The 14,722-nt window shown below is 39.0% G+C and overlaps 1 protein-coding gene across 1 annotated transcript; it reads right to left on the bottom strand.

Moving 5' to 3' along the window:
- Nucleotides 1-870: 870 nt before the first annotated feature.
- Nucleotides 871-14,214, bottom strand: POMP (proteasome maturation protein). Its single transcript, XM_003363177.5, has 6 exons — nt 13,991-14,214; nt 11,364-11,461; nt 9,591-9,651; nt 5,715-5,816; nt 4,875-4,968; nt 871-1,823 (listed from the first exon to the last, which is right to left on the bottom strand). Exons 1-6 carry the CDS (start codon nt 14,084-14,086, stop codon nt 1,756-1,758), a joined length of 519 nt encoding a protein of 172 aa, XP_003363225.3. The 5' UTR covers nt 14,087-14,214; the 3' UTR covers nt 871-1,755.
- Nucleotides 14,215-14,722: the final 508 nt, after the last annotated feature.

Here is a 14,722-nt window from a genome sequence, read left to right as displayed (position 1 = left end):
GTGACTCTCACCTGCATCCAGGGATGAGGATCACTGGTATAAACAGAAAGAAGATAAATGAGAAAAAGGAGAGACGAAGCAAAAGACCTTCAGAAAGTGCTAATCATGTGATTACCAATTTCTGCATTTACAGTATCAGGTTTTCCATTTAAACTATGCTCATTAATTTCACAGGACCCTCTACTGGTCAGGAAGGGTATCTACCATTCCTAGAACTAAGGTACAGAAGAAATCTCCAACTTTCTTAATTAGATGAAAGAGAATGCATCTGCAAACAATTAGTGAACCTTCAGTATTTCTATGTTTTCTCATAATTTAAGTGTAAAATGTGTTGGCAAATACTGTGTTAGCAAAGATGGTTTTAAACTTAATCTCAAAAGTCAGGAGCAATTTTTTAAATATATGTCATTTGGTTTATCTCAAGGTTTGTCAACCTTGACACTGCTGATGTTTTAAACCAAATGATTTCTTGGTTGCAGGGAGCAAACTCTGAATGTAGACAGTTTTAAAATATGCAATAGTAACCTTTTTTTTAAGACGTTGAGGGCTATTGTTTCAATATAAATTAGGAGTTTTAAAATCATCTTCCTTTAAGACCTTCAATTCATTACATGACCATAAGTTCATGTTCTGTATATTGTAGGATGTTTAGCAACATCCATGGCCTCTACCTACAAGACAGTAGCAGCCCCCGGGCAAGCTGTGACAACCAAAAATGTCTCTAGACATTGTCAAATGTCCCCCACCCCTGGAAGAGAGATGCAATATTGCCCTCAGTTGCAAACCAGTGACTTATCTAATAAAGATGTTCCTGAAAAACTGATAATCAAAACATATTTTTTAATTAGCAAAAGATGACCCATTCACTAATTAAATCTAAAAATCTTTAATTTTTGTATACCAGGTTCATAAAGAATGCCTTTATAAGAAAGAACCACCATAGTGAAGATTTAAATAAATTACGGAATTTTTTCATGGATGCACAGTGTGTGTATATGACTGTTCTAATTATTTTTTAAATTTAAGTATCTTGTGATATATAAAGAACAAGGAACAATGAGTTTTACTTTTCTTTAACAGTGTTACTTAATAACATATTAAATACATATTGAATGTATGCAGTACAATGGATTAATCTACTTCTGCTAGTAGCTTTAATTTTTCAATTTAAATACAAGACCAAAATCAAAACATCTGAACTTACACTTTTAACCTGAAAGAACCAAGGAATAGCTATAATTCTAAAGTAGCATCAATAAGGCAAATATTATTCTTACAGGTATTAATGAACTATACTGAAACAAGGTAAACTATAAATCTTACTTTGTACTTAAATTGAAATGTTTCGACTTCAACCAATTACAGATGTTTATTCTAAAAGAAGCTACTATAAAGGTTGCAGACTCAAATTCTGCTAATGGTTATTTGAAATTGTATTTATGAAATACCTAGAAAATAGGTTGATCTGGAACCTGTAGAGAGTTTTATAATATTCATTAGCAACAATTTTTTAAAGACATAGGGGGCTACTGTTTTAACATAAATTAGGAGTTTTAAAATCATCTCTCTTTAGTGTTTTCAACTGTTGCATGGCCATAAACCAAAGACCCAAATAATTTCAACTGATCACGGATATTATTTAGGCAAAACTTCTCATGTGTCAGTACGTTTAATGTTGTGTACATCAAATTACAGTAAAAAGACAACTATAAACAAGATACAGCCCCACTCTTTTCACGAACGGCACACGCTGCGTTACAGTAAACCGAGTTTATATTCCACCATCAAGTGTGGTTCTCCCATTAGTTCACTCTGTGCCGGGTCTGAAAACAAACAAAAACAAACATTAAAGATTCTCAAAAAAAGATAAATTCAGTGCTTCTACTCACATGAACATCTAGAACAGGCAAACTAATCTAAAGTGAGAGAAAACAGACCAGTGGTTGCCTGGGGCCAAGGGTGAGGAGACTGACTGCAAGGGGACCAAGGAAACTTTCTGGGTTAATGAAAACACTCTATCTTGACTGGGGGGACAGTGACACAGCTGTACGCATCTGCTAAAATTTACAGAACTATACACTCAAGATGGATGCATTCTACTGTATGCCAATCATACCTCAATACGCTCAATTTAAAAAGAAAATATAGATTGACAAAGTCCTCCTGTCTCAAAGTTCTTAAGTTTTCCAGTGGCTTCTCAGATAACTCTAGAAATATTCTCTAATTAAGAGATTAAGCAAACTCTTAATCCAATTTGCAAAAAACGTTTTCTCTATTTTGCGCTCTGTTGCATACACATGTACACAAACATAAATGAGAATTCTAGAGCAAGAAAACCTTAATCTTCACTCTCGTTTTTATAGATGACTCAGACTACAGTCTTATTTTAATTGTAACAATACGCCTACAAGAGCTTTTAAAATGAATACAGTAAGAATTCTAAAGACAATAAAGCCTTTTTTTCTTTTTTGCTCTCTACTCCTCAACACAAAACTAGAAACAGAAATAAAGACCCAATGAACTAAACTGTAAATCAGTCTGTAAAAATAAATACCCTTCACATTAAAATAATCATTATCAAAGTGGAGGTTTCCTCACTGGATCTCCTAAGAAACTAGAGATTATTGCTGAACATCAGTTCAGGAATCTATACTCTGGACACAACAAGATAGCCTTAGCAACAACTGATACTGCTACAATTATTAATAACAGAGTAAACTGCTATTATACAACAGGCATTCAAAACCTAAACCTAAAAAAAAAAATGTCTGCATATGAGCACAAAGATTAGGCAAAGATGTTTGCTGCAGCACTGTTTCATGTTCGTGAGCAAGAGAGAAAAAAGCAAGCATCCACCAATAAATACATTGATGTATCACACATACCATAAGATGCACACAGCATGGTACCAGCTGTCTTTAAAAAACAAACACTGAACAATGCCAAATGTCTTCTGATCATATATATGTTTGTATGAAGGGAGAGAAAAAAGTCTGGAAGGACATACACTAATTAAAAACAGCAGGTCACCAGGGAAGGAGGGTCAGAAATGGGTTTGGGGGTAATCATGGAGGAACCTAGTTTCAGCAGTAATGTTTGAAATTTTTAAACAAAGAATATACTCATTTATATAATGACAACTTTCTTTTAAACTCTGCTTTTTTAAGCTTTTCACTTTAATAAGTATTTGCTTATGAAATAAATCACTTGCACCAAGAGATAGCATATCGTAAAGGAGGGCACCGGCCTGCTCTGCCAGTAGCTCGCTGAGGGAGAACTGAGCCTCTCGCTCAGTCTGTTTACCCCTCTTAAAGGGAAGGCCCTTCTCAGCACTAAGAAAAACTCCAGTTCTGACTTTACTACTGCACTCTTCAGTAAATATAACCCTAAATATAGTGCATGTGCCTGAAATATTCTACTTTTAGCTCAACTAATTCACCTATCTTTCAGGAATCAACTTATGTGTCCTATTCCCAGAGGTAGCTGACCCTCCCACTCAACAAGAAACTACATCCCTAGCCTTTTTATTTCTGGAAGTTTTCACAATTTGCAATCACATGTTTGGTGTTTCATCTGTTCAATGTTTAGGTCTCCCATTAGAAAGCACAGACGTCGTTTCACCCTGTATATTCAGAGCCTAGCCCAGTGCCTGATATCTAACAAATATTTGACTGACTGACTACAGGAACGCTCAGTAGGTCCCTCTCCCTTTCTTTACAGAGAATTACAGAAGTTGATTTTTAATGAGTGCATCTTTATAACTAATTAAAAGATAAGCATACACAGACCTAACTATCACCTTACTAATTTTAAATGAGGTCGAAGTTCAATGGAAAAGCAAAGGAATTCCAGGTTTTCCTGCATTCAGACAGTTCCCTCAGGGAAGATTCGCAGGAGGCTCACTAGACTTCTGTTGTGTCCACAGCATTTCCTTACCGGACATCAGCAGCCAAGCAAAACTAAGAGAATTTAATCCTGTTGGGTTTTTCTGTTTCTCCTGAACTGCTGGGGCATAATGAGCAGAAGCAATGCTGGACAGACTTCTATTTGTTTATCTTCCTCAGAATTAGAAAAAATACAGGATCCTGAATGTATTGTTCTTACTTAAAAGTCATTTACCTTATACATAATACAATTATTCAGGGAATTTCGTTAAAAATGAGAGTCTTCTTTCCTACTCACCATCTATAGAAGCACAAAAATTATTTGTGGGGGTTGGGGGCACTTTTTTTTTGGTGAGGAAGATTGGCCCTCAGCTAGCATCTGTTAGCAATCTTCCTCTTTTTTTTGCTTGAGGAAGATTGTCACTGAGCTAACATCTGTGCCAATCTTCCTCTATTTCATGTGGGATGCCACCACAGCATGGCTTGACCAGTGGTGCTAGGTCTGTGCCCAAGATCCAAACCTGTGAATCCCGAGCTCCCGAAGCAGAGCATGTGAACTTAACCACTACGCCACTGGGCTGGCCCTTTGAGGACTATTTTTTAAAGAAAACTTTTATTATACTTTTTCTAGTAATTTTAAAAACTAGTCACATCCCACATTTTGAATACTGAAACAATGATCGTTGTTTAAGCTACCCTAAGAATGCTGTATTAGAGTCACACATTACACATTATCCTCGGAACATAAAATGAATGACTACCACAAGTTGACTGAAATGACTACAACCTCAGAACTCCATAAATGATTTTCACTTTTAAAACTAGTTAAAGAAAAGTTATTAAGATTAAAGTTTATCTTATTGCAGTGAATAAACAGTGAATCCAACCAGCTCTAAGCTCCATGAGGACCAGAGATGCTGTTGGTTTGGTTTGCTGCTGTTGCCTTGTGTCTTCCTGGGGCTCCATAAAAAGGTGCTGAACGACACTTACCATTAAGAATATCTTCAAATCCAATAGTCTCAGCATTACCCCTCAAAATATCCAGTGAAAGATTTGAGCTTGGAAGAAACGGTAGACGCTGAACCTTTGGGAAAAGTATAAAAGGGTAAGACTAAAAAAACCACAGGGGAAATAAACTATATAATCTAATTTCATGTTCTTCATTCTTCATTTGTAAAATTCACAAAATCAAGTAAAATAACAATTTAACTTGGGGGTGAGGTGGGTCAGGGATGGGACACTAGTTTATATTTTAACCCAAACCAAGTTTCAAAAAATTCCTCAAAACTTTACTCAAAATATGCAAAGACACTGAAATTGAAGCTTTTATCAACACTTAATAATCCCATCAGGTTTGCACACATTTGGGGCTTTGTTTCCATCCAGGAAAACCACAGCATATACTCGTGATGTGATGGAATCCAGAGTGCAAGTGGGGGGACAGTTCTTACACACGAGGAAGGACATCTGTGAAGCTCTCACTCCTGAACAACAGGTATACTCAGCTATATACAAACTGCCCACTAGATCCCTTCACTCGGATACTCCCAGAGGCATCTCAAATTCAATGTAACCTCCCCAAAGAAGAACATGAAAGGAGATGGCTAAGTTTTCAGACACTGAGCCTATAATTTCAAGGAGTTTAATGGCTTCTTGTTTTCCTCTATGAAGCAGGAATTGAGGCCATATCCTAAAAATGGGGAAAGTAGAATACTGGTTGTAGGGGACATGAGAAGGTGGGTTTGTATAGCTATTATTAAAAGAGAAGAGTCCTTCCAACAGATATCGACATGTGTGGGAACCATACACAACTGACATCTAAAAACTCACCTGCTGTACGGCCTTGAATTCCATTTGCAATTTTAGTGGAGCAAATAGACCCTGGATGTTTCTCAGCGTGGAAAAATTCATTTTATCTTGGTTGAGCTGGAACTACAAAAGACAACAATGTCATTTTAAATGTTACACTCAACATTTTGCTTTCAAAACAGCACTGATACATAAGTAACACAATACTTAGATGAAGGATTTTAATATCCATACCTAAAATAAAAACAAAGTACTTTTACTCATTTCTTCAACAAATTTTAGAATATATATGCCTCTATTTTATCCAGCATGCAGGTGTACTTCACCAGTATAAAATTACCATCTAAAATTTGGATTTACAAAACTAATAAATTAAGCACAAACACATTTTAGCACTTCTGATTAGAATTACTGCAAATCTGGTAGCAAAAAGGTGTAAATAATTTGAGATTCAGAAACGGTTAACGTATAGTAACAAAAATTAATAGTGAATTTCTATTCTAAGTACAAAAGTATATATTTCAAAGGATTTCATAAAAGAAATAATCAGATCCATTATATCAACCTGTTAATTAAACTACAATGTTTAAACTCCACTTTTTTGGGTAATTGATTCTGGGGAAAAAGAACCTGCAAGATTCTAACGTCTGTCCAAATTGTATTGAGTACTACCAAGCAATTTTTTTTCTGGAATTATACTTTTGCTAAGCACTGATATTGCTTCTAAAAACTTTTATCACAATTTAACATGTTTCAGGCAAAATGAATCAACTTGACTCATGGATTCTCAAACATACAGTTTCCCAAAATGGCTCTCAAGGATAGCAGTCATGACATGCAAACAGACTGCCATAAAGATCTGTCTGAGCTAAAATAATTATGAGAGAAAGGGACCTCTGTGATCATTTTTTATTACACTATACTCTCTGGATAAGATTCTTTTCTAACAGTCTTAAAAAATAAAAAATCATGGGGCCACGCCTATGGCCTAGTGATTAAGTTTGGTGTGCTCTGCTCCAGCAGTCTGGGTTCACGAGTTCAGATCCTGGGCCTACACTACTTGACAGCCATGCTGTGGCTGTGACCCACATACAAAATCGAGAAAGAATGGCACAGATGTTAGCTCAGGGACAATCTTCCTCAAGCAAAGAGGAAGACTGGCAACAGATGTTAGCTCAGGGCTAATCTTCCTCAGTCAAAAAAAAATCGTTTTGACAAAAAATCTACTGCGAGATTAGTGCCCACCTGGAACACAACCTGGAGGTCATAAATATTAATTCTGAAGGCACAAATCTAGCAATATGGTTTTTAATTTCTTTAGCCTGAGAGCAGAATTTTGACTGATGGTTCTCAGGGAAAATAGGCAATATTTTATCATGAGTATATGATCTGAAGGTCTAATTGCAGAGTCTCCCTTAAATACTGAGTTATCTCATAATAAGCACAATTTTATGTAGAACAATTCAATTTTATAAACTTTGATGAATATACTCAATTTGCAATGTGATGGCACACCGCAATTATCAATTAACATACACTTAAGTACTAGCAACTATTTGCAAAATTAGAATTAGGCTCTGCAGTGATCTAAAACAAAACAGAAGAAACAGTCTATAGGGAGGAGGTTATCTAATCTAATGGGGAAGACACTACCTCTAGATCAGGGCTTCTCAACCCCTGCCACTACTGACATCTTGGGCCAGATGATTCTTTGTTGTAGGGGGTGGGGACAGTCCTGTGCAATGTAGGATGTTTCGCAACATCCCTGGCCTCTACCCAACAGATGCCAATACCAAAGATCCTTCCCCTCAACACCACTTGTGACTATCAGACCTTGCCAAATGACCTTAGAGGGCAAAATCTCCCCTAGTAGAGAACCCCTGCTATAGATGATGATGGTCATCCTCCATCACTATCACCACTGCAACTCTCAAACATGGAGAGCTACTATAAGCCAGCACATACCAAGGGATGGGCTATCACTAACTCCATTTTATAGATGAGGAAACTAAGACTTAAAGAGAGATTAAGCAAGCTGCCCAAGTTTACCTGGCTAACAAGTGTGGCGCCAAGAATTTAAACCTATATAGTTCAACCACACAACCCATGTTAAAAGACACATAATAAGTATCACAGAACTTCAAGGGACTGCCATTAGCTGGTAAAGTGACTAAAGAATACTACACAGAGATAGCAGAACTAAGCTGAGTCTTAAAAGATCTAAGAAATTTTTAGACTCTTCATCATTTTGGTCAGTCTCACTCAGAAATGTCAAAGCTTCTCTTAAAATGTATTGCTCAGAACTGAACCAACATTCCAAATCTAATGGTCAGACTAATAGAGGAAAGTGAGCCTACAATCTCCTTTGATTTGAGCCCCATCTATTTATTACTAAAATCCAAGATTGTATTAACTGTTTGTAATCTGCTACTTTATACTGAACATAAAATTAAAATTGTCAAGTTTTATGTAACAAGTCAGGTTTGCCACACCTAAATGTGTACATTCATTTTTTTAACTCAAATGAAGAATTTCACATTCACCTCCATAAGTGTTTTTCTTGAAGTTCTGGCCTATTCTTTTGGTCTATTGTGTCATCTGTGATACAGTTCACTTATTCATCAAAATGAGCTATCCTAATCAGCTTTTTCTTGCACAAACCTGATTTATATGCTTTCTATGATTAGCCTCTATGGTTGAAAAACATTTAACCTTCCTAAGTCAACTTCTGAGCATGAAACCAGAATGCACTTAAAGCAGCTAGGAGTCCCTTTATTTTCTCATCCAATTTGAACTTGAATTTCATCACTACATTACATGTTCTACTCTTTCTTATAGAAAAATCTTTCCCTCTACTAAAACAGGAAGGAAGCAAAAAAAAATGGAATAGGTCAGATTTCTGTTAACTGAGTACCAGTGCACCATTTTCCCCAAGTAGTAAGATACCTCTTTCTTCTTGGTCTGAACAGAGATTTAAAAATCCTTTAAGTCGTCTTTAACACATTTGTACAGACTACACTCTCTTCAGGAGTGACCTGTGCCCACCAATTTTCCTGGTAAATACTGGTCTAAAACTGTTCAAATATCCCCTCCTCTATGGAGCCTTCCACAAGCCCTAACAAAGGTGGCTGCTCCATCCTTGGTCCTCTAGAATACTTGATGAAGTCCCTATCCACTGCTTGTCCTCCCATTAAATTTTCAACCCTTTAAGGATGGAGATTACATCCTCTTCATCTGGGTACCTACTGTGCCTAGCAAGTGGATACATCCCTCAGTAACTTAAGGATGCAGGGCTTGAGAAAGAGGTCAACAGCAAAAATGGCAGGGGAAAAATATAAAAGAAAACAGGGTCATCAAATGAGAAAATATTATGAGAGGAATGGAGAAGTGGATTGACCTTTATTTTTTTATTTATTTTATTTTTTTGAGGAAGATTAGCCCTGAGCTCACTACTGCCAATCCTCCTCTTTCTGCTGAGAAAGACTGGCCCTGAGCTAACACCCATGCCCATCTTCCTCTACTTTATACGTGGGACACCTACCACAGCATGGCTTTTGCCAAGTGGTGCCATGTCCATACCCGGGATCCGAACCGGCGAACCCCAGGCCGCCAAGAAGCAGAACATGCGAGCTTAAGCGCTGTGCAAGTGGGCCAGCCCCCGATCGACCTTTAGAAATGTCCATAAAAAAAGACAAGACGAATGCGTAGAAAGAGAGCTTTAGTTACGCAGTATAATGATAATTCAAAGCCTACTCTAAAGGCTACTGAAAATAAGTCCTCCCATTCATCATCAAATGCTCAACACCAGAATTATCTTAATAAATGAAACCACAACAGTGTTACTGAAAGTATTTTTTGACGAGAGGATAAAAATAAAGACACAAGTAATATACTTACATTTTTTTCTGATAATTCAAGAGGATGACTCGGCAAAAGTTCATTTTTCACACAAGAAAAACTGAAAGTAAACATTTAAAAGGGAGATTACGTATCACTCCATACCCAAAGCTCAGAATCACAACTATCAAGCATATAACTATAAAGGAATGGCACGAGGGAGTTTTTTTGGACAATGAAACTGTTCTGTATCCTGACTGTGGTGATGTTTACAGGAATTGATCTATGTATTAAAATTCATATAACTATACACAAAAATAAGAACCAAGTCAAATTTACTGTATGATAATTGTTTAAAATGCATCTATTATAGATACTGGTGGTCAAGACTTCAATTCACTACGGGGAACCCTCCAAAAACTGTAGCTAAATGATGCCCTATATCTACAAAAAATTTAATAATGTTTATTATTGTCACTCTGATGACATGCTTCTAATATTATATAAACTAAGCCTCTTCTGTTCAGGGCTAAGGCATATGCAGTATTTAATATATGTTTAATAAACACATGCGGAACAACTTTTGACATTTACTGAATACCTCCTATGTACAAAGTCTATGTTAGGTGATATACAGCTAAAAGCAGGCCTTTGGTCTCTATCACTCTAGATATATAAAAGTGACCATGTTACTGTCCAAACCAGGATTTGAGAGCTGCAAGAAACCTTAGAAATTCTGCAACAATAGTTTATTGAAAATTGTCTTTGTATAGAACATTATTATCTTAGAAGCGAAATTTGAAAATGGTTCTACTCATGACAATCTTACAGTCTAACTGGAAGGAAAAAGGAGCATCTCATGTAAAAAAGTAAATAAGGAAATCATCAGGACTTGGATAGTGGCTTACTAATTGGACTATACTAAAAATTAAATTATATCCCCAACTCCAAAGGCTATATATTGCATCTTGCACTACAAAACGGAAAGACTATAATAAGGCATTACGTCTGTCTCCAGACACCAGTATAGAGTGACACTCTATTATAGGCAGACTAAACACCTTAAAATTAGATATAAAATGTAAAAATTCAAAAAACAGCATGTTCATGGGGGAAAGGCATTACCCCTATTTGATTAAGCAGAAAAGCAATGTGCCAAGACACGGTACCAGACCCTGAGACCTAAACATATAGAAAACATAAAGGAAATCGAGGGAAGGGATATAATTGTGTGCTCAAGCTAGAAAAGAAAAATAATAGCAGCAAACACAAAGTGCTTACTCATGTCAGGTACCGTTCTAAGCTTTTTTCATGTCTTAACTCATTTATTCCTCAAAATAAGATATAAACTACTAATAGATTGAGGACACTGAGACTTAGAGCAATTAAGTAACTTGCCCAAAGGCATACATCTAGTGAATAGCAAAGCCAGGCTCAAAACCCAGGCAGCCTGAGTCCAGGGTCCAAGCTCTTAACTGCTAAATTCTAGTGTCTTCCTGAAAAAAGTGACTTACTCCAATAGTTAATAAGATAAGGAGACAAATGTCTCTCCAAGTTATAGTAGCAAAAAGAAGAGTCCTATCAAATCATGCTACTGGGTAACATCTCCTAGAAGGATGCCCGATTCTGGAACCTACTACTCTGATATGACAGTTCTTACACGGTAGAAAACATCAAACCCTCTGCACCCCTCCTGCCCCACTCTAAGGGCTACTACTTGCTGTCTTCCAAATCACACACACACATTTATGGCCTATCAGAATATTTAAAGACCAATGGGAAAAATAACTCACAGAAACATTTTATTATAACAAAGTCACAACTCTCCCATACCCTTTTCGAAGAAGATCATGACTTTCAAAAGGTCCACTTGCTGAAAGTTCAGTAACTGGAATACTGTCCTTTAGCTGAGAGCCAAGTCCTCTGGCATTCTAGAACACAAATAAAAACACTATTAAACAAAAAAATTATTAAAACTCACACTGAACACCTATGTAAAAAACACTGTTTAAGCACTACAGAGAAAAGGTAAGGTCCCCGTCCTCAAAGAGCCCACAATCTAGACCATCACGATGAGCCTTAAGCATTACGGTAGAGAGACATACATGATATAGTGAATAACAGAAATTTGAGGATAGGAAGGATTCTTGAGTTGATCTCTGAATGCTGTCAGGTTGAAAGGCATTCCAGGAAAAAAAAAACATGGCTAAGGGTAGAAAAATATAAATGAACAAACTACAAGCAATGCGTGATGATGAGCTAAATAAATACATGTATGAGTGAGGCAGAAGTAAAGGCTGGCAAAACGAAAAGCCTTAAACATGCAAAGAAATTTGGGTTTTACTCTGAAATTGACAGAGAGCCTCTGCAGGGTTATGGCATGATGAGATTGACTTTTACGGGAAAGATCCCTCACTTAGCCTGGAATGATTAGCAACAGAATGAAATAAGTTGAAGACAGAATCCTGGGGAATACCATTCCTTAAGGACAAAGAAAGATTAAGAATAGACAGAATTGCTTGAAGAGTGGTCACAGAAGCTAAGAAAAAAAGGGAGTCTCACAAAGTGTTTGGTGTCTATTAGAGAACAGTACTACGTACGAAAAATAAATGTATCTAGACAGAACAATGCAAAATCAAAAACAGACTCACAGTGCATTTGATACTCATGTATTATCACCCAACATACTTATACTATAAAACAATTAATCACCAAATATTTATTAAGCATCAATTATGTGCCATCAATATATTAAGCATCAATTATTTGCTAGATGCTGAAGATACACGTCTACCTTCCAGGGCTTAGTCTAATGAAGACAGATTAAACAAACAAAATGCAATAAATGTTACAACAGGTAAAACACAAGATAATCACTTTAAATCACTCATTGTTCAAGTACAATATAGCTGCAATCCCACAGAAAAATGGAAAACAGGTACAGGTAGTTTGGTATTCAGTTTTATACTATTCTAGGAGAAACTACTCTGGCAAACCAACTTTTTTACTGACTTCTTAATTCATTTTATATTTTATTTGGTCAGGTACTTTATTCTGTCCAGCGTTTCTTCAATCCACCCCTCTAGTCCAGGCTCTCACACCTGGATAAAACTTCAGCAACACCCTACCGGGTCTTGCTGCCTCTACACTCTTCCATTTTCCAATTCTGCATATCAAGGTTTCCCTAAAACACACAACCTCCCCTTCCAAAGCTGCTAAGAAATCTTTCACTGAGTCATCAATGTCTCGTCTTGAAGAACAAAGTCGAAGGTCCTTAGCCTAGAACTCAAGAACCTGCACAACAGGTTTCAATTCTCCTGCGCAGAAGTCATGGTGAAGCAGGAAAAGAATCTGGAATCTAGTGTGGACCGTCACTAACCCACCAGGTGACTCGGAAAAGGCAGACCACCTCTCTGACCCTGTTGGCTCATCTGTACCACGTACCTGAACTCTTTCCAGGACTAGAGTTGTATGACTGTACCTTTCCAAATGTATCTCCTGTTACTTTCCTGCGTGAACATTCTCCTCTGCCCAAGTCACTTTACTGTAGAGTGACAAAAGAAAAGTTTCTTCTATGCACAAAGAAAAGGGGAATTCTGATCTCTGGGTTCTACTGTTATCATTTTCCCAATTTCCTTCTGTAAAATATCAGGATTAGTACCTGATGTTTCCAATAAACCAGAAGAGGAAAACAAACCTATGAAAAGTTAACGATCACTAGTTACACTTGAGCGTGTTTACAAAACCTCTCTAAATGATTAGCAGTATTTACCAACAGAAGTTTTCTAGATTTGGAAGGCCTAGCAGCAGTACTGGTATCAGAGTCAGCGGCAACGGCGACACAGGAGTCTTTCCCAAATATCACTTTTAAGATAAAAAGGGAAAGACAGAGAGGGAGGACGGAAGAGGAGATGCACTAACAATACTGACAAACGGGGAGCAGCAACTGTCTGATTTTTTTCCCCTCCAACGTCTGACACGCTACAAACTCCCGAAAATGTCCGCAGAGTAGCGCTGATCTGCGACCCACAGTTACGCGCCGGCGGTCAGGGCGGTTCCGAGGGCCGGGGCGGGCGAGGGTTTTGAGGACTCTCCCCGAGTCTCCCCACGGGGAAGGGCAGGCGAGGCGCCAGGCCACAGGACGCCGCACTTTCGGTTTTGTCCTTGGCAGCTCCGCGCCAACTCCGGGGAAGGGGCCGGGGCCTACGGGGGACTTGGGGACGGGACGGCGCAGACCTAGAGAGAAGGAGGAGGTGGAAGAGAATGCCGACGAAGCGCCGGGCCCGGGCGACAGCCACGAACCCCCCAGCCCCGTGACTCGACAGATCATGGCGCCCGCGGCCGGCCTCACGCCCCGCCGCTGCCTCCGCCAGGGGACGGGCTGGGAGACGGCGGCCTGTTCCTGAAGCGCCACGCTCCCGAGCCCGCCGGGAACTCGGGTCGCCTGGGGTCTCACTCACCATCTTCAACCCGCTCTGCGAACACGCTCTCAGCCCGTTACCGTCAGCCGGCCCCGCCGCTCGCTTCCGTTTCCGGGGCTGCCCCCCCCCCCACATCCGCCGGAAGTGCGTCCGTCCGGGCGAGGAAGGAAGGAGGGCGCGGGGCGCCGTGAGGGAGCTGCGCGGGGCCGGGGCTCCCACGCCTGCGGTCCCGAGGGAGCGGGGGCCAAGGGCGCAGTCAGGGTGTGGGCTGGGAGGCGGGAGGGAGCGGTGGGGACGAGATGTGCCGGAGGAGAGGGGAAGACGCAGACCTCCGCTTTCTTAGTAATAAACATCTGCCGCTCGTGCGACATTTGAAGATGTGCAACGTGCTTTGGTAGATGCATCGCCTTATTTAGCACAAGACCTCTTTGAGGTGGATGCTACATTTTTCATAATGGGAAACGAGGCTTAGGTGGGTGAGTGGTTGCCTGCGGTTATTCAGCTAGTAAGGCAAACGTGGGACACAAGGCTTTTGCTAGCTTATCTTTTAAATCATATGTGGAAGGCCTGCTATCTTCGGGACCCTGTGCTGAGGCTGAGAATACAGACATGAATGAGGCTGGGGTGGTTCCTGGGCTGGAGGAGCAGGGGAAGGGAGTGTGGGACAACTGATTAAGTAAATACGATAATTACTGAGATACAGTGGGCCCTTACTACATATCGACACAATTCTAAGTGCTTTATGTGAATTATCTTTTTTAATCCTTTCAA

The sequence above is a fragment of the Equus caballus genome, chromosome 17 (assembly GCF_041296265.1).
Source record: "Equus caballus isolate H_3958 breed thoroughbred chromosome 17, TB-T2T, whole genome shotgun sequence".
Lineage (NCBI taxonomy): Eukaryota > Metazoa > Chordata > Mammalia > Perissodactyla > Equidae > Equus > Equus caballus.
Note: the sequence above shows the minus strand (reverse complement) of the source record. Positions and strands in the feature narration are given on the sequence as shown.